General features: G+C 44.0%; 1 protein-coding gene across 5 annotated transcripts in view; it reads right to left on the reverse strand.

Moving 5' to 3' along the window:
• Positions 1-4,145: 4,145 nt before the first annotated feature.
• The window catches only part of LOC147027154 (E3 ubiquitin-protein ligase RNF19A-like), a 29,990-nt gene continuing 12,779 nt past the window's right edge, over positions 4,146-21,356 (reverse strand). For 4 of the 5 annotated variants that reach the window (XM_085883337.1, XM_085883334.1, XM_085883335.1 and 1 more), the window contains exons 4-11: positions 18,902-19,046; positions 18,359-18,521; positions 15,737-15,851; positions 7,934-8,095; positions 7,415-7,613; positions 7,187-7,321; positions 6,783-7,032; positions 4,146-5,686 (exon numbers count right to left, since the gene is read on the reverse strand). In XM_085883337.1, coding sequence (XP_085739463.1) covers positions 5,273-5,686; positions 6,783-7,032; positions 7,187-7,321; positions 7,415-7,613; positions 7,934-8,095; positions 15,737-15,851; positions 18,359-18,521; positions 18,902-19,046 — 1,583 coding nt within the window. In that variant the 3' untranslated portion in view covers positions 4,146-5,272. The remainder of the gene's footprint in view (positions 5,687-6,782; positions 7,033-7,186; positions 7,322-7,414; positions 7,614-7,933; positions 8,096-15,736; positions 15,852-18,358; positions 18,522-18,901; positions 19,047-21,356) is intronic. The other variant, XM_085883338.1, reaches the window with a different exon arrangement.

Raw genomic sequence — 21,356 nt, forward strand, 5'->3', positions numbered from 1 at the left:
AGGGAGGGGAGGGAGAGGAGGGAGGGAGAGGGAGGGAGGGAGAGGGAGAGAGGAGAGGGAGGGAGGAGAGGGAGGGAGGAGAGGGAGGGAGGAGAGGGAGGAGAGGGAGGAGAGGGAGGGAGGGAGAGGAAGGGAGGGAAGAGAGGTGAGGGAAGAGAGGTGAGGGAAGAGAGGTGAGGGAAGAGAGGTGAGGGAAGAGAGGTGAGGGAAGAGAGGTGAGGGAAGAGAGGTGAGGGAAGAGAGGTGAGGGAAGAGAGGTGAGGGAAGAGAGGTGAGGGAAGAGAGGTGAGGGAAGAGAGGTGAGGGGGGAGGGGTGAGGGAGGGAGGAGAGGGAGGGAAGAGAGGTGAGGGAGGAGAGGTGAGGGAGGGGAGGGAGGGGGAGGGAGGGAGGGGGTAGGAGGGAGGGGGAGGGAGGGAGGGGAGGGAGGGAGGGGAGGGGAGGGGAGGAGAGGGGAGGGGAGGAGAGGAGAGGGGAGGAGAGGAGAGGGAGGGAGAGGGGAGGGGAGGGAGAGGGGAGGGAGGAGAGGAGAGGGGAGGGAGGAGAGGAGAGGGAGGGAGGGGAGAGAGGAGAGGGGAGGGAGGGGAGGGAGGAGAGGAGGGAGGGGAGGGAGGAGAGGGGAGGGAGGGGAGGGAGGAGAGGGGAGGGAGGGGAGGGAGGAGAGGAGGGGAGGGAGAAGAGAGGAGGGGAGGGAGAAGAGAGGTGGGGTACTTGGGGGGTGTCCAAGAATTGCTATGTTGCCGTGTTATGCAGATTATATTGAAAGTACATTAGTTAGGGGTGGGGTTGGTTAAAGTTTCTTATTTTGAGGAGTATAAACTTCATGGATGTCCCCAAAGGGCATAATCTCGAATTTTAGTCAACTCGAAAGGGTCTAATATCTGAATATACAAGATTTTCATGGATGGTGAATGGGAGATTAATATTCTTCAATCCCTTAATATGTCCTGTTGAGCCATGTTAATGATATTCTGTCTGTCACTGCTGAGACCAGCTTCAATGTTTGAAGGAAACCTTGCAGAGTTACGAAATTGGTGTCAATTAATCCTCCAACTTGTGTACACAATACTGTTTTACCCCTAATTTTGTATCTAGCAATGTACAAGTTAAAGTTCATGATTCTATATTTTTTCAAGTATCAACATACACATACATACTGGTTGGAAAGATGTGGAATCTGAAATAGTCATGCTTCCATTTAAACACGTCCCATTAAAAAAAAAAAAAAATCCCAACCTACCCACCTGCCCCATTCATTGAGCAGCATGTTACCCAACTTTTTGGGGGACCTTATTGCATGAATGGTTTCCCTGGAAAGGCAGCAGAAACAGTAGACAAGTTAAAATTGGAATTAGATAGGTACCTGCAAGTATTGGAATAGAAGTATTAAAAAATATTGAAAAAAAGGCAGTGTCAATGGGGCCACAGGTGGATACAACTCAAAGGGAAATAATATGCCCCTCCAAAAAAAGAAAAAAAAAAAGACGGAACTTCGACGTCAACCGATACGCCTCCGCCCACATTATTACATCATTATACAAACTTGTACCAAGTTTGATTTGGATCCCTTAAGCTGTTCTTACATTGTCACTAACGAAAACCTATCACGGATGGATGGGACAGCCGGACGGACAACCCAAAAACATCATGCCCCAGCAACTTCGTCAGCGCAGGCCTAAAAATAAAAAAATAAAAATAGAAAAGGAAAAAAACCTGCAAGTAAGAGGGAAAGGTGGATTGGGATAAACAGACGATAGGTAGGGATGTATGTAGTATTGTTGTGTTTGTGGGGTCGGTGGAGGAATTTTATGGGTGGGATAGGATCGTGTGGAGTTGCTTGGCCCGTGGATGTGTAGGAGCCATCTCAATGTCATCAAGTAAGGAAACTGAGCTTAAGTGTTACTTGTCACCACACAGGGGGTGGTGCGGTGTTCGTTAAATAGGGATTAAGAATAAGTTCCCCCAGTATATGATTGCCCTCTGAAACCCATTCCTACGTTTTTGCATTCACAAGCGAGCTAAGCGTGCCGAGGGGGAGGGGCCCCGGCCTCCTGGGGTTTCGTGCGAGCAGACCACACCCTGGAGGAGAAGTTTTTGTTCAGCACGACGTCGAAGATGGGTTGGTTGCGGAGTAATCGCGAGAGATTAGGAGCGCACGCACGAGGTCAGTGTGAAGAGGTGTTGAGTGCAGAGTAAAGGATGCACGTGGTCGAGAGGCGAGAATGGAGCTAGGAGATGGTGTGAAAGATCAGGGCACGACGAAATGGCTTTCCTTCGACGCATGAAGATGACGGCACAATTATCGTATTCGTGCTGAGGCGATTTTGGCTCGCATGGTGAAGCAAGACGCTGGCCTTTGGCTCTTGGTTGGGTCGTGAGCAACAGACCCCGAGCTTCGTGTACGCAACCGAAGGGGATGGCAGACATTCTGAAAAGCAGCGGGTTGGTGAGGACGATCAATGCACGAGAAAGCTGCATGAGGTGAGCCTTGGTGTTGAATCCCGCTCACGGATTGCCTGACCGACGTTAGTCCCGCTGTGAGAGTGGCCGAGCACCATTTTGAGCGTGCGTTTACACGTGCATGAGGAAGCGCCTCAATTCCACGTTCCACAAAGACCATCTCTGGTCCACAGCTAAGTGCCGGGATAATGGAGGGATTTTTATTTTATTATTCTGTTCCCTTGTCTGAATTTAAGTCTGTGTGGAGGATCCTCAATTAGATTGATTTCGTTTACCTCACGGTTTTCTTTCATTATAATTTGAATTATCGTCATTGTACATATTTGATTACTGTTATTATGATTTGTTCCATTTCATATGCTTGTGTCCGTGTATCTGTTGTGGGTCGAGTATAACCCGTGTGCCTCCGTCCCTTGACCATTTATCTCTGGGAGTCTCGGCTGTAAGCCTCCAAGGGAGAAGTTTGGCCATCCGTCAAGGAAGGGGTTAACCCCCTGGACACGACAGTATATTGCTTGAAGCCTGAGAGGGTAAAGTACAATTGAATAGACTGGGGAAATCGTCCCAAATGGTAGAAGAGTGGACATGGGCACAAAACTGAGATTTTAGGTTATTCGAAGAATGCTTCCATCTTGGAAGAACTGGGAAGACATTGCAGAGGGAGCTCTATCAAATGAGAAGTGCCACTAATCTGTCTGATGAAAGCAACAGGCTTCGAACCATAACCTCTTCATGGGAGATTCTGATGTTGAGAGCTTTAGATTATCCAAAAGAGATGTGATGCTGAGACACCAGTCCGTAGGAGAGAACAGTATTCCAGCGAGCCCTGGACAAAGGCCCTCATTCCAAGTTAAGGAATGACTCAACAACAGACGATGCCTGGTTTTCAGCTAGCTTTGAATAGTGATCAGGCCAGAAGTCATGGCTGATAGTAAAACCAAGAAATGTGAGGGACCTCTTCCAGCTCCTGACCATAGAAACTGGGGGGGGGTTCATTTTACAATCTGTCTCAAATAAAACAGGATTGAAATAAGTTTCATTGATCAGACAATTTCCATTCTACATCTTCGCTGGAAGTTTTGATGGCTTGAAAAATAAAAGGTTTGAGTCGGTGTAAAGACCCAAATACCATTTAACCATAATCACAACCACATCCCATTATTTACTTCCATAACCAAATCGTTCTCACCTTTGATAAATTTGCAAGAACACGTGTTAAAACTAAAATTACAGAAAACGTCCATCACACAAACAGCTTCCGCAAAAAGCAGTTAAAATACAATCGAGGAAAATAAATAAATAAATACAAAAGATCCAGGAAACACCAGCCACGTCCGTTCATAAGTTTCACCTTGCAACTTGTCAAAATGAACGTGTCAAGCTCCCTCATCCTTCAGGTATCAGAAGTTGGTCACGACTGCTGGCTGGCATCATCCAGGTAAGCTGTAATAATAAATAAACAAAAACCATTGCTGTATCAAAGGCCTTGAATCAATGAGCTGTCTGTGTGAAACTCAGTCTTGGTGCACATTGTGAAGGAATATTGTGCAGCTAGATGCACTTTGGAAAATCACCATACCAGCAGGAATCGCTGGTTATAATGAAAACCCGGTTAAGAAACAATGGTGTCAAACTCCCCTTGTAAATAATGTGGCTGAGACACAAGCACATGCACAGACAGATTGCATGCAGTTAAGGGTTTTATTAAATGTTTGAACAATAAGAAAAGGAAAAAAAACAACAAAAACAAAACATTCAAATTTGCAGTGCCAGTAAATAGAGAACCTGCTCATCCAAGTGTTTCTTAAATGCTGGCACAAACCTCTGGCCTTGCCTAGGGCTATGAGAGGGCACTTGGCCCAAAAGTCCTCTGACGGCAGGCCCAAAGAACGAACAAACCACACCTCAGCGACCAAGAACCTTCACAAATTCGATCGAGTCGAACCGACATCCAAATATGACAAGGAACAATAAAAGCACAGATGAAAAGACGAGGTCGTGCCAGGCATACGGCACCTTTAAAACTGACCATCGACGTGGAATAAAGATTAAACAAAAGCAGAAACAGATAATACATCGCTCCTATTGCACTTGTTAAACGGAATGGCTAAAAAATATTTATCAATGTGGCGCTCACGCCATGAGAATACTGCAAAACTAAAACGTTCAGTTCTGTAAGCACAGTAGGCAAAGAAACTGGAAGGGTTCTCACCCAAAATATGTCAATACAAGGCCTCAAGTGCTCACATGCAAACCACTTAACAGATGCGGAAAGGCAAACGGAAGAAAATAAAAAGGGGACATCCCAGTTGCTGCTGTTCATGTTACGTTTCCAGGAAGCAAGCACAGATGCTCACGGGTGTTTTGTTTCACATGTCCGAGTTGTGTACATTATCGCAAGAGGGTTGTCACTATCCCTCATCAGATCCTCACAATATTCCGTCAATCTGTGGGCCATGGCATGGCTGTGCATTTCAATGAGGAATCGCGTGCCCTCAGCTCGAGGCAGAAGACACCTTGAGTCGAGCGAAAAGATGATCGCCGGGTGTACAAGCAGCAAGGCCGAGAGTGAAACCAGGGGGCAAAACTGTGCCAGAGCTCCATTTGGCTGCCGGCCCGTCGCGCCTCATCACTCCAATGCCAAATCTCAGGAAACGGTAAGCGAAAGTCAGACATGATGCTTTATATAGATGTTATGCTTGGTGAAAACGATTTTTGGTTGAGACAGTGTGGATGGGAAAGGGAGGCATGAGACAAAAGACTGTTCTGAATAAAAGCAAGAGTTAGAACAGATGGCAACATCAAGTCACCAGATCAAATGTCTGTGTGGATGACTGTGCGGTGAGCCAAAGCAGTCGCTTCTGGCTTCCCCATCTCGTCACACCCATTGTAGGATTGCCGGTTGCCCACGCCAGGGACGGATCCTCGCCGAGCAAAGACCGGAGATGGGCGGGAGCTTGTCACTGTGGTGGGACCTGGCGGAGGTGGGGAGTCGCAGCGGCTCGGTCGGTCATTCTCAACTTCAGGCAAAGGACTCACACGTGCGAGGCGCAACACGGAATGCTGCCCCTCACAAATGCCCTCAAAGTAACCAAACTCTGACAGGTGGCTCGAATGCGAGCCGGCAACGGAGGGAAGGCTGTCGCTGAGAGATGGCGATTCCAGTTCACTCGAGTTCACGCTCCCTCGGTCCAGTACTTGAGTGTCCGAAGCTTCACGCAGCTCCTGCTACAGATGCAGAAGTTTAAAATTACAATAATAAATAGTGGACTATCGATAAGAGGTAACAAACTGCAATATATGAAAAAAATTCATAAAAGTGCAGCATGTAAAATGCTGATACAATTCATTATTATTTTAATAATAATGGCATGTCAACAAAAACTTCAAGGAAAAGATTGGAAAAAAAAAAATATTCCCTTTTGACTTCCATCTACAAAAATGATTTTGATCTCAACGGTGGGATAAACCAGCTGTCATGACAAGCATTGCCTTTTCTCAACCAACAAAGCTACTCGAGCCATCTTCACCACATCCTGCTGTTCCACCCTCGAAATAATTCTCAAAATTGCATTTGTAGAGAGTGCACTGTCTCGGCTTGTTCATGAAGAGAGTGGTTTAAAATAAATAATAAACTCGAGTGAAGTCGATGGCACGCCATCACAAGTCCTGACGCTTCCCACCTAAAGCAAAGTTGATAGTAGTTGACAGTGTTCCACCAGGAATGACCCAAGATCAAATTTTGAGTTGAATTTGTTTCCCCATTTTGACCCCATGACCCAAAGTCCCCACCCTCTTTGGGTATGAACTGGGGGTCAAATGAAATATTTTTTTAAACATATTTCATGTCTTCCCAATTTGATTGCGTACACAGTTTCATTATAAAAATGGTTAAAGATGTGCCCGTAATTGAATCTTTTGTTGTTCGACCTTTTGACCCCACCCGAGAGGTCGGGGTCAAAACGATACTGCTCATGCACCTTCTTGCTGTGTGATCAAAACTCCCAATTTTGGTGAATTTCTGCACAAACATCAAGGAGGGGTTCACATGAGACAGACAGACAGACAGATTACAATACACTCCCCCACCCCCCCCCCTGCCTGCATTTTTTCAAAAAGCATAGGAATAAAAAGGATAAGTTTTTGAAGTTCATTCATAATAATGACCACCATTGAAGAGAAAATTATTCACACCTACCTACCCCATTCAGTGATGCAGACACGTGTGGCATGTTTTTCTGTCATATGCATCGGAATGATCATTACCGAGATCACTCTGCAGCGATGCTGTTCTCCCACTATTGGGCAAACAAACAAATCTCACCTTGATCTTGATGCTTGTCCTCCGCTTCCCAGCAAATTTGCCTTTCTTCGACGTACCACAGTCCTTTGCCCGCTTGCCCACATATTTCCCTGGACAAATTGGTGCCGTGGCTACTGGACTCTGAGGGGAAACACCCTGGGCAAGCGGACTGGTTCGGGGTGGCTCATCGGAACCACAGCTCCCACTGCCGTGCTGCCGCTTCGCCGGCCGTGTCTCGATGTCTACATGCACCTCCATGTTTGTGCCGTCTCTGAGGTCAGGGTGAGTGAGGGTTTCAGCTTAGAATAAAAGTATGCATTACAGAAAAAAATGCTCACTCTTTGTCCATTCATCTGAAAATAGAAAAGGGTTATTTCAGCTGGAGAAAGGATCTTCCTAGTTTAGCATAGAGATGCTGAACCCACCGCGAGGTGGTTGGGCCAGATGACATGGATGTTGGGACAGCACGGCTGCTAGTATTATCACTGCTGATTGCCAGGCTCACAGATTCTCCACTCAAGCTGCTGCGTTCCTTCTGTACATCTGCCTGCACCTCAAGCCTATAAATAGACAGGGTCATCAGAGTTGTACAAAACAGCTAAAGTGACACCGAAGTTCAGAAGATTTGTGAGGACAGCTAAACATTTGCAGACCTGCTGTAACAACTTCCCGTAATGCTGGCCCCCGCCAGGGCCGTGGTACTGGCCGTCTCGCTCACGGTATCGCGCAAAACGCCTGCTCGTTCTATGTGGCTTCCGCTAGCACTCAGGCTGCCAGTCAGGCCACCCACGCTGCTTTCACCAATGCTTGGGTTGGTCACACTGTGCCGTGCATCAGCCACCGAACCAGAATCTGACAAAAGGAATAACACTACTTTCTTGCGAAAATCCGATCACATTTGGGGAACCATGAATCATCAGTGTATAAAGAACTTTTTCCCCGAAAAGTAGTGAAAATAACTCCATAAAACAGACTGAAAACACATCAGGTTGGGCACTGCCAAAAAAAAAATTTTGAAAAAAAACACAAGGAAGGCAAAAGCAGAGGCACAGCAGAACAGACAGTACAGATGGAGTACACCAAGAAAACAAAGGGAAAGTAAATGATGGAGGAAGGAAAACTTTGCACTGAAAAGAGGAACCTTTCAGGTAACCAAGCATCCGGATGCTCACCGTTATTTGCATGTGCTCCACCCATATTCACATCATTGTCATCGTCAAACTCTATCCGAACGCCACGGCCATTCCCGGCCGACACACCGCAGCCTCCATTTCGGCACAAAGACACTGGCACAACGCCGTAGACATATGCCAGCATGATAGGTACGCCGATCCCTGGAGACGCATCGGTGGAAAAAACAAACAAACAAAAAACCAAACATGCATTCAAAAATATGCCGAGGAACAGTCATTCTGATCCGCAATATCATCAAATTGGGATTGGGTTATTCAACAGTGCAACTAGCATATACCATCTGATCCAACATGTACTGCACTCTAATAAAAAGGATAGGGCTGCAAAATCGGTCTGGAGGGTGGGAGGGGGGGAACAGAGACAACGATTTTCAATTTCCTTCGAGCAGCTCAGGCATTCTAAAAATGTCCCGAGTCCCAGCGCTCTTGAAATGACCTGTGCCGTTTTCAAGGCATCGTGGAATCTTTAACATCCACAAGTGTCCTATCCTGCAAGCAGACTTTTAAAGGATGCAATCTCAGAAAGGAAATACTGGAATACTTCACCTCCTCTTTGAAAAGACAAGTCAATTTCCATTATATTTCAATATTCATACTGTGCCTGCAAAGCAGACATGACAATCTGTAATCAGATTGTACAGTGTTGGGAAATCGAGAGCAAGCAACACGGCAGAGGTAAAGGCACCAACTATCACTTACAACCAAAGTATTACATGCTGTCAGTTGTTTTTCTTTTTAATTGACAAATATTGATGCAAAGCAAATTAAAATTTGGAAACGATTGACTTGCATATCAATGATGCAGCTGGTAGTTATGAATAACGTTTATTTATTTTTTGCATGGGTAATTTAAAGTGCAGTCCCTAAAACAGCGATAACACACCAAGGGTGGGTCATATGGTACAGGGGAAGAAAAATAAAAAAATAAAATGACCGACTGACCGAATTGTGCACTTTTGCTTAGAAGTGCCAGGGTTTGCACAATTGTGCTACTTGACCAATATTGCAGGGAGATCCACTTGAAATCAATATTTTAAAATGGACGTCATTTTCAAAATGCACTGAGGAAAAAAAAAAAATAATAATAAAAAAACCACCAAGCTTTTGAACATGCTCCCAGATCGCCAAGGATTTTGGTTAACGTGCAAAATATGACATATGTAGGAAACAAAATGCTGATCAATGTTACATTTTAAGCAATGTGAACTTCATTCAAAATGGGCACCTATTTTCAAAATGACTGCCATACACCTGAGAGACAACTGGTATGTTTATTTATTTATTCTTAAATCACGTTAATGAGCAAACCAAATGACGACAGTTCTCGTATGCTGCTTAATCAACTGGAATGCCACCCAGTAAAGTGCATATAATACCTCCACCAGGCTAAAAGTGTACGTTTTTCATCCCACCGATATGTCGGATATAGATACGGATCTCCAAAATCTAATCGGCTTGTTCTTGTCACCCACCCAACCCATCCACCAAGTTTTGTCATAATCATTCCACAACTCTGAGACCGTGTTATATATTGTTATGTTTGTGGGGTAGATGGAGGAACTTCAGAAGAAAGATAGGGGTGTATAGAGTATCTTGGACCGTGGACGTGTAGGAAATATCTCTATGTAAATTAAGTTGGGAAACTGTGAGCTGAAGTATTACGTGTCACCACACGGGGGTGGTGCTGTGTTAAATTAGGTAGGGTTTGAGGATAATTTCTCCCAGTATGTGATTGCCCCCGTGATCTTTTCCAATGGTTTTTTTTTGCATTTCAAGACCGGCGAAAAAAAGGATCATGTCCTTAAAACAAAAACGGAGCTGCACGTCCAAGCAGGCAAGAAACCCCGCCTCCAGGGGTGACAACTAGCAAACCACACCCCCGGAGTGGATGATTGATAGATATGACGTCAGAGTGGAGGAGAGTTAGTTATGTTAAGAGGAGAGTCTTGCAGGATGCGACAAGAAGGCAATCGGGACACGAAGAGGTTCAGAGAGGGACACGAAGGACGGGACAGAATGGAGTGAGGAGATGCCAGTTGGAAGAGAAGGGCATTATGGCTGGCTTTCCCTCAGCACAGTGAAGAAGGCTGCATGATTCTTGCATTCGTGCTGAGGCGAATTGGCTCGTGAGGTGGAGCAAGACGCTGGCCATTGACTGTTGGCTGGGTTGCATGAGACCAGCCTCGAAGCCTCGTGTTGTGCTATCGGGAAAAGAGATGGCGTCATTTTGCAGAGCAGCGGCATCGGCAAGTGCGATCGACGAAAGAAGCTGCACAGCGGTTTCTGAGCCCCGGTGTTGAATATCACCGCCCGAATAATCTCCTGTACGTTTCCCACCCAGAGCGTGGCTGGGAGCCATTTTGGGTGCAGGGAAAACACGGTTTGGTGACCTTCAAGCTTCAGAAACCCATCCCTGGGAACACAGCTAAGCGCCAGGATGAAGGAGGGATTTTTATTTTGTTATTCTGTCCCCTTGTCTGTATTTAAGGAGGAGCCTCAAAATTATTTAGTTTACCTCACATTCCAATATTATTATCCCGTTTTGAATTATTACCATTGTAAAGGTTTGATTTATTTTCATTAAACCCCGTATTTATTCAAGTTGTTTGTGTTGTCAATTTGTCGTGGGCTCAAGTATAAACCCCCCTGTGCTATGCCTCCGTCCTCGCCGCCCTCCCATCAAACGCGCACCAAAATCTCCTGAGAATCTCGGCTGTAAGCCTCCTTGGAAAATCGTTCGGCTATCCGTCCAGGTTGGGGCTAACCCCCTGGACATGACAACTGGTGTCAGGAGTGGGATTTTTTGAACCCCTCCCCTCCCCCCATGGTATTTGGCATCAGGGTGGGATTTTTTTCAATCCATCAGGACCACGACATTTGGTGCCGGAGTGAGCTAAAACATTAAAAAAGTTTAAAAATAATAATAATAAATAAATAATCGGTAATCAATTTTTAAAATAATCACCTCTCTACCAGAGGGAGGGGGGTTGTAGGATCGAGGTACAAATGGTGTAGTTAATTAGTGTCGGGAGAAAAGAACGCTTGAAAATTTAAGGGAAATAATTTTCATGCTTTTATTAAGAAAATACACAATTATTTCACCATATTGCCCAACTCCCATTATGTGGTCTCGATGAGCCAAGGGGGACGACAGGGTTAACTGCTCTTCCACAACTCTCAAGTAACGAAGCAAAACTGAAACTCAACTGAAACATTTTGGTAATGAGCTCAGGAAGAGCTTTTAAATCATGACACCTACAATTTACAAAGTGATTTTGCTTTTCATGAAGCAAATAGAATACAAGTAAATATTACCAATAATGGGACAATCTATACTAATAAAAGGCAACATGTGTGTGCGTCAGTGTGTGTCCTCCATAACTCCAAAACCATAAAACCTAGCAGCCTGAAACTTTGCATGCATACCAAGAAAATCCCAAGGAAGTATCTGACTGAAAATTGTGTGTTTGGGTCAATTAAAACACCCCTTTTCAAGATAATTAACGGCCGTATTTAATTGTATACTTCATCAGGCGATCGTCAGCCACCTCGCTCTCTGGGGTTTCAAGGCGTATCCTCGGTAACTTTGTGGGGTCTGAGGTCACCATGTTTTTTGGCCTGCTCAACCTTGCCTCGACTTGGAGCAGGCTGTTCATCAATGCTAGGAATCGCTGGGTACATTGCAAAGCTTACAAACGCCCGAAGACGTCAGCGTTCGTTGTTTTATTTCATTTCCGCACATGCGATCGCCACGAGTATCTCTTAAATGAAGGAGAATCACAAAATTTAAGCTCCAGAATCGAACTTACAAGCAGTACCGACTCCTCGAAAAGTGTTCATTTTTCCAATTCGGACAAATGTGACATTTTGTGCATCTCTGGGAGGTGTACGTTTAATATGACGGTTCGGTGATTGCCAATTGCATGCCAAGGGAGTCGTTTTTAATCAACTGTTTTGTTGGAGTGCTTGCTTGAGTGCTTAACCCACTTGGCGAGCGTGCTCCAAGCTGCTTGGTTGTTTGTTTCGGGAAAAAGCAACTGTGCTTTCAATCTCATATCGTACATTTCCGCCTTTGTTGGGTCCTGCAGTGCTGTGCGGTGTCTCATCCACTGAAAATGTGGAATTTTATTTTTACAGGACATCGCTTTGTTTAACCCTCTCCTTTTGTAATCCACGATCTTTTGTGCGATCTCCTTTTGTAATCCACCTCTGTCTTCGACATTGATACGTATTTAAAGAAAAACCCGATAAGGTCCATCTATCTGACCACGTGTTCGCCATGTTTGTTTTAGCTGTGAAGGCAGAGTGTATAGATCGACATTTTGTGTTCTGTGGCTTGGTACATTTTTGAATTGAATTTTGCTAATTACCAACTTTAAATCCTCTTTCAAAGAACGCTGTTTTAAGGTAAATCTTTGTGTTTATCGTTTTATTTACTTGATGCGTGTGTACATTTGCATGTGTGTATGTCTAAAAACTGTCATCACAATGGCATTTGGCACCGGTGTGTGTGATATTGGTTTTTGGTCATTATCTCCATATTGGGGTTTCAGAAAGTGAAATGGAGCCCTCCCAGGTCTCACTCAAAGTATTTATCTTCGTACGAGTGTGTGTTTGTGTGTGTACATGCAAGTTGCTGCTGTCTGCCATAATCACATGCGGGTGGGTTTCAGGAGGTGAAACATAGACCTACCGCGTGTCAGTGTGTGCGCGTGTCAGTGTGTGCGCGTGTCAGTGTGTGCGCGTGTCAGTGTGTGCGCGTGTCAGTGTGTGCGCGTGTCAGTGTGTGCGCGTGTCAGTGTGTGCGCATGTCAGTGTGTGCGCGTGTCAGTGTGTGCGCGTGTCAGTGTGTGCGCGTGTCAGTGTGTGCGCGTGTCAGTGTGTGCGCGTGTCAGTGTGTGCGCGTGTCAGTGTGTGCGCGTGTCAGTGTGTGCGCGTGTCAGTGTGTGCGCGTGTCAGTGTGTGCGCGTGTCAGTGTGTGCGCGTGTCAGTGTGTGCGCGTGTCAGTGTGTGCGCGTGTCAGTGTGTGCGCGTGTCAGTGTGTGCGCGTGTCAGTGTGTGCGCGTGTCAGTGTGTGCGCGTGTCAGTGTGTGCGCGTGTCAGTGTGTGCGCGTGTCAGTGTGTGCGCGTGTCAGTGTGTGCGCGTGTCAGTGTGTGCGCGTGTCAGTGTGTGCGCGTGTCAGTGTGTGCGCGTGTCAGTGTGTGCGCGTGTCAGTGTGTGTGCGTGTCAGTGTGTGTGTGCATGCATTGTTGATTTGATTGGTATCCACATATGTGTGTTTCAGAATGTGGAATGGAGTCCTCCCAGGGCAGGCTCAAAGTATCCACCTTCATTTTGGTAAGAGGTCACGATTCATGGACCAAGCTGTGAAGTTTTCTGTTCTCAAAGTTTTGTGCCGAGGGCTCTCTTCAGGAACATCACTGAGCCCTGGGCAGCTTCCAATTGTCGTTAATTTGTAGTAATATTCCCAGGGATGGTTTTTGATATCTCTGTGAGGTTCTTGATCATCATTCCCATAGGTCCAGCTATCACTGGTGCAACTTTGGCATTCTTCAGCTTCCAGGATCTTTTCACTTCATTCTTGAGGTCTTAGTATTTGGTCATTTTCTTGATTTCTGCATCATTTAATCCAAAATCACTGGTATCAACACCTCACTTAGCAATGCCTTCTCTCTTTTTTGTACATACGTAAGTGTGACATCTGGTCGCAATGCTTTGTTTTCAATGTACACACTCGATGGGATCATCAGGCCGTACATGAGCGGTACTTCCATGTTTTCAGTCCATGCTTTTGGTTAATGTTCCCACAAATTTTCTGGAACTGGGATATCAAAGTTTTTGCAGATGTGCCAGCGGATTACATTGTAAACTCTGTTGTGTCGTTGTGTATCCAGCTGTTCTGACACGAGGTTTTATTTATTTATTTGTGTTCGTTCATCAAACATAACACATCACTCTCTTTGCTTACACCATCTCCACCCCTCACCCATCCCTCTTTCTATTTTTTCCTCCCCCCCCCCACTCACTCTGTCCCCTCCTCACTCCCCCTCCAAATAAAATAATAAAAAAAAAATACAGCACTCTCCTCCCACACCTGTCTGTCAACGTTTCATGAGGCGTCGCTACCCCCACCTCCACCCCTCTTCTTCACCCACTCACTTCCCCTCCCTCCTCTCCCCACACCCAGTCAGCAAAGCGACGGGTTGTATTTGCTCGTAAGGCAATGTATAAGAGCGAGTCTGTTTGTTTGTTCCATATGTTTCCAAGGCCCTGGAACAATTTCCCTCAAATTTGCTGCACTGCATTATTTTCACATATGGAAGGTCAACATCACAATAAAAACTTTCAATTTTGTGAGAGAATGACACTTTGTGGTAAACAAGCTGCACACAAGCTGAATGAAGCACAGCAAGAAGAGGAATGGGAAAGCAGGGATAAAATAGAAAAGCTACAAAACAACCGACAATGCAGAAACGAAGAAAGGTGAGGGGTGAGGGATGAGGGACACAATGACCTGGAAAAGGGAGGGCTTGAGAATGGGGTCATTTGGGGTAGAAGACATCATTGGGGGAGGGGGGGAGTGACCTGAGGCAGTCAGGAAGCCCTGGAGGGAGGAAAGAATGAGGCTGAATCGACTGGGAAGTTGGTTCCACAGGCGAGAGAAAAGAGGAACCAATAAGTGGAGGTGAGCAGTGAGATTGACAAGAATAGGGTTACTTGCAGGCCATGTGTGCCCTGCACAAACCTGGGAGGGATGGAGCCAAGAGAGTGCAGAGGGTGCAAGACCAAAATGAGGCGGTAGGATATAGAGGCCACTTACCTGGTTGCAATGTGAAAGTAACAGGCCGAGATACTCAGCTAAGTCTACCAATTAACTAAACATACCAATGATTTTGAGGGTCTTGTATTAACCACGCCTTGAGAGACCTCACATCATAATCCATTTAAAGTATGTCTGCCTCTTATCTCACATTGAGACTCAGGTTATGATGCACCACTACCTCAGCAGGGCAGAGCTTGGACTGCGCAAGCACATTCAGCCGGTCTAGATATCGAATCCTGCCTGCATTTTAGACCGTTTAGACACCGTTGGACATTTACATCCTTTCATTTATATCATTGGTCAAACAGTGTCAAAATGGTCTAAAATGCTTCAATATGCTCGATGCTTTGCTTCTGTCCAAATAACCTGATCTTGATAGGGTGACAACTTGCCGGATTATGCAATCACAACCATTCATTTCACTTCCAATAGTAGTGTAAGACAATCACCGATGTGATACACATAATCATGGTGATAGATATCAGCAGTGTTGTGCCATCCCAAATTCAGAGTTCACCCATTTAATTGATGCTTCACAGTCCCTCGTGACATCTGGCTCAGAAAAAAACAGCCATTCCCTGAAAATGTTGTGTAAAAACCACATGATACGAGGAATTATTGCACGTGTTTAAATTGTTTGTTTATTTATTTAATTCTGTCACCCCCCCCCTCCACCCCACTTTCTTGAATTTAACCCCAATCCCTCCCCCTACCCTGATTGGAGTGCCATTTTCAATATGAACCAATTACAACACAAGTTTGCTATCACTCAGTCTGCAAGACAAGCGTTTATGGAGCAGCCCATTTAAGTGATAAATGCATTGCAAATCAAAATGTCACTCTCTCAAAAGTGGCAAACAACAAACTCAAAAAGGGTGGTTGCTTTCACATTTTGACCGGGTATCTGGATAAACGCACTTCACAACTATTGATAAAGAGAGTGAATGTCGAGCTGTACCAACAGAGACAGCAGCGATGACGGGAGACAAAAGGATGGACAGGGTCACACCCCCAGTGATAGCCAGGTTCCTCTTGTGCTTGGTCACGTTCTTCGCTTCCAATCGACGGTGAATCTGCCACGAGTCCAGAGGGAAAAGCAATTTGAAAACGTCTCGCTTTAATCACCGACGCACGATTAACCGCTCCGCAATATTCGTTTTGCAAACAAACAAACGAGAAGGGCACTTGGAAGAGCGCATACCTCCACCACACAATGCCTGATCCAATGGAACATATTAGGCCTGATAGTTTTTGATACATCATGCACACAAACAAACAGACAGACAGACAGAGACAGATAGGGGTGAAAACATCACCACTGTCCACCTTTAGTGGCAGAGGTAATAACAGGTTCTGTACTCCTTCGGAAAACAATGACCAGAATACAGGACATGATCAATCGGTTCTGACCAGCAAGTACAACCAAACCCAAGTGGTTGCTAAACCCAGTTCAGAGGTCTTAAGGCCCAGTCACACCTTGACGTTTTAGCCAACGTATGCCGATTTTTGAGTTTTTTTTCTAAAACGCTGGCACACGTTGAATACGTTATGGGTAAGTTTTGATAACATTGAGAGCACGCTGAAAAACACTGCCATACGTCGTTGTACGTTGGCTTTAAACGTTGTACTTTTTGGTTGTCCTCAAATTCTTTCATGCTTGAAATTTCACGACGTATGCCGGCGTATGACTCACACGTTCCGCTACGCTGGCCACAAGTTGTATGCACGGTCTGCGATCGTTGACAGACGTCAACACATGCTACTTGTAAGTTAATCATAAGTTGAGACACGCCGAGGTAATGTTTAGCGTACCCGAAACTTATTTCTAACCTATGATTAACGTGTTGTTGGCACGTTACGCGATCGTTGCCATACATCGAGAGACGTTACTTTTAAGTTACTCGTAGGCTGAAAGACGTCGGTATAATGGATCGTCCTTGCGTCAGCGTCCACGGCCACGGCCAGGACACTTATTTGCAGCATTCTTCAAACTTTTCTTGGGCATGACGAGGATGTTCACACTTCGATGTCGAGCTTGGCTATGATTCCAATTGTCCATCGGCAGCGTCTATTTAAAATAGTCGAGTTTGAGCGTTTTAACACGTTCAGAAGAAACGCTTCAAATTTCCAAACCCCAGCGTCAAAAAACAAATAAAAGGCGAGTGACAGCAATTTAAATCGTTCATTGTAAACAATGAAAATAGCTGAGTGGTACCGTTTAAAAGTCGTTGAGTGTAAAAAAAATCCAATTGTTGAGCGCAAGCGTCTACTTTCAATAGTGGAGATGCAGCCATTTAAATCATTGAGTTTATCATTTAAATCGTTAAATGCAAGGACGATCCATCATAACCCACACCCTCCCCCTCACACTCACCTACTACTGCCAACATGAACAAACTACTACTAATACTAATACTAATACTAATACTGATACTGTTACTGCTGACATGAACATCGACTCAAAAAGGACTCAAAAACACTGTTGGGTTCCCCTTTTATGAGCAGCATTTTTATATACCAATTCCCAAAACTGCTGGGAACACGTCTTTATATGGCAGTTGTAAGTTAGAAACACGTTAATTTATTTATTTTTGTCGACCGGAAGACGTCATTGGAATACGTCTACATACGTCGATGTGTGTTGGGACTACGTAAAGAATTGGTTCAAAGCACGTCAAACATAAGTTAGAAATGTTTCGCGTAAAAAAGACATTACCGCGACGCGTTTCGACTTATGAGTAGCTTATAAGTAGCGTTTGTGGACGTGTGTAAAACTTATCCCCATCGCATGCGGAACGTGTGTCATACAATTTTGAACATGTTTAAAATTTCTTGACGTACTCTACTTACTACGACGTATGATAGCGTACTTTAGCGTTGTACTCACGTATACCAAACTTACTCATACCGTATTTGACGTGCCCAAACGTTTTAGACACATTTTTCTTAGGTCGGCATACGCTGGCAAGATCGCCAAGGTGTGACCACGATGTTGACACTTCCATTTCTACGGCAGTTATGATTCGAATCGTTGTGCGTCAGCCTTTTAATAGACTACGTCACGACATCGTCGGCGATGCGTGCAACGCGCTATGCCTAAGTTAGACTATCATTGGGCGTCGGTTGTGTAGGCCGACAACAGGTTCAGCATTCGTTGGTATAAGTTATCTATAACACAACGAAACGTTCTGTGTCCGTTACCAATGTGTTATACATAAGACCAAGTGGCAATGAATACGTCCGAATCTTTAAAAAAAAAACATCAAAAGTTCAACGTAAGCCAGCGTTTTACATACATTTTAATACGTTGCCATTGCTGGCTAAAACGTCAAGGTGTGACCGGGCCTTTAGGAAAAGTAATAAATGAATGAATGAAAAAAAAAAAAAAAAAAAAAAAAAAAGGTAAGCGTTTCAGAGGAACTTCCAGCAAGTACATGGACCGTACAGATCTATAAAAGCTCGTCAACTACCCCAGGGAAACGATCAAGTACACAAATTAAATCGGCAAACATGTGAGTTTCCTTCATTCCAAACATTCATCAGTGAGCTGACCCAACACGGTTTCAACACATGCACTCACCTTCCGGCCAACGTAGACTGGGATTCCAATCACCATAGCAGGTACGGCTACACCTGCTATCAGCGCTATGCCCACGGGTGCACCAACCAGTGTACCGAGTTGCCAGAGAATCTTCTTCTTCCTGCTCCAAGGCTTCTTGCCCCAAAAAGTACACCCAGAAGGGCTACCAAAAAAATAAAAAAAACATGACATTACACAACACATGACACATGATGACATTATGACACAACACAAAAATGACATTACAAAGCAGCACACCAGCATTTAATATTTTACAAAGACCTAAACGGCAAAGAGTAGAAGATAGAGTGTAGTGACAATGGGGATAGTGGTGAGGAGGCTTAATGGTAACATATGGTGAAAAAGGAGATCGCAAGAATAAAGAATAACACAGGTAGACAAGGGGGAAAGGGTTTCCCAGACTACAAAAGCAAGTATGTATGTGTGGACGAGACATAGTAGTTAATACTCAATTAACATACAACACACAACAGAAAAAAAAAGATGGAATCCTTTGTATCAGCAATAAACTGAGGAACTTACCTCAAGTAGTGCAGGTCTGAGATCTCATTCATGCAAAGCCAGCAAAATTCACAACCACACACAGAACACGTCATGTGGTTGCAGCTACCGTCGTTCATCTTCATAATATATGCCACACAGCGTGGACAAGGTTTGATGTCATCGGCTGGAAGAGGGAAAAGAAAATAACTACAAACAACTTGCCGATTACACATGGGACAGACATAAAACATGTCTACATAATAACCGAATGTCCCCACTGCAGCCATGGATCCTACAACAACCAGAGGTAGAGGTCTGTAGGAGGGGAGAAAGCAGTCACAGGGAGAGAGAATAAAATAAATAAATATAAACCCTGTCCCGGCAGGGGAAGGGGGGGGAGGAGGGGAGGGAAGTACCACCTTGTGTACACTCAAGCTTGGGAAAACTCACATGTACTCGATCCGGAGAACTCTCAGGCATTTTCTTCACAAGGTGAGTGGTGGTCATGCCAAGACTAATGTGCATCACTGACAGAATTCTCACGGAATTGCTTCGCGGAAACTGGCATGGTCCTCCACCTGGACTCGTCACCCTCCCACCTGTGGCTTTTCAAGGGGTAATCTGAAGAACGGCTCACCTACCTAAATAGTGCAGTTCAGAGCATGTACCATGCCGTCTCCCACTAGTATAGCCGGAGGTCACCACCATGAGTGCCGTATATAGAGTCTGGGCAACTCAACAATGGGTGCCATGTTGCTCCCTCCACAGGCATAGCTGACAGATGCAATGCAACAAAATAGCCATATATCTACGACCAAATTACCTTGAAAATACCAGTTCTTGTCCGGTCACCAAATTTAAGCAGCATAGGGATTAGATGGTATTGTTGATCAATTGGAACTACCAAGTGCTGTGGGCTGCTTTTACCCATGGAAGCAGTCGTAGTGCAATGGAAAGGGTGCATGCCAAAATGCTCCACACAATGCAACAATAGCTAAGCTCGCCCGCTTTCAATAGATTTCCTTCGGCCAGTTGTTAATCTTGACGTAGCTGAGTCCCTTGGCACTGGGTCATTTCATAATCTAATCTAACCCTTTCCCCCATAATCTAATCCGTTATATCTTTGCATCATTATACATACTTGTACCGAGTTCGACTTGGATCCCTTTGGCCATTCTTAAATTATCACAGAAACGAAAACCCATCACGGATGGACAGATGCACAACCCGAAAACAACGCCTCCGGCAAATGTCAGCAGAGGTCTTTTCTTTGTCAGCAGTAAAACAGCTGCTTGGAGAAGGTTAAATAAAAGATGAGATATCAATTACATCGATTTTTGTATAAACTATAAATAACCAAGCATGGAGTTCTGGTTGCCAAATCAAATGATGAACAGGATCGGATGCCAAAGAGATATATATATATATATATATATATATATATATATATATATATATATATATATATATATATATATATATATATATATATATATATATATATATATATATATATATATATATATATATATATATATATATATATATATATATATATATACACATACATATATACACATACATATACACACATACATATATACATATATACACATACATATACACACATACATATATACATATATACACATACACATACATATATACACATACATATATACATATATACACATACATATATACACATACATATATACATATATACACATACATATATACACATACATATATACACATACATATATACATATATACACATACATATATACACATACACACATACATATATATATATATACACACACATATATATACATATATTCACATATATATATATATATATATATATATATATATATATATACATACATATATACATATATTCACATACATATATATATATATATATATATATATATATATATATACACACACATCTTCTTCTTCTTCTTTCAGCTGCTCCCGTTGGGGGTCGCCACAGCGGATCATCCATATGATCCGCATAGTGATTTAGCAAGTTTTACACCGGATGCCCTTCCTGACGCAACCCTGGTCGCCTCTTACGAGACAGGGATATGGTACACCTATTTTAACCAGGGTATGCACCGGCCCAGTATACTGGAACTCATTTTGCCGACCTCAGAAGGATGACAGACTGAGTCAACCCCCTGGTGTATTAATTCAGTGGCCCAACGGGGCTTGAACTCAGGACCTCTTGGATCTCAAGCCGCTGCCCTAACCACTGCGCCAACACCAGGCATATATATATATATATATAGCCTGGTGTTGGCTTAGTATGTATGTATGTATGTATGTATGTATGTATGTATATGTATATATATATGTATATGTATATGTATATGTATATGTATATATATATATATATATATATATATATATATATATATATATATGTATATATGTATGTATATATATGTATGTATATATATGTATGTATATATATGTATATATG

The sequence above is a fragment of the Eptatretus burgeri genome, chromosome 5, assembly GCF_056783735.1.
Source record: "Eptatretus burgeri isolate ZD-2024b chromosome 5, Ebu_testis_v1, whole genome shotgun sequence".
NCBI lineage: Eukaryota > Metazoa > Chordata > Myxini > Myxiniformes > Myxinidae > Eptatretus > Eptatretus burgeri.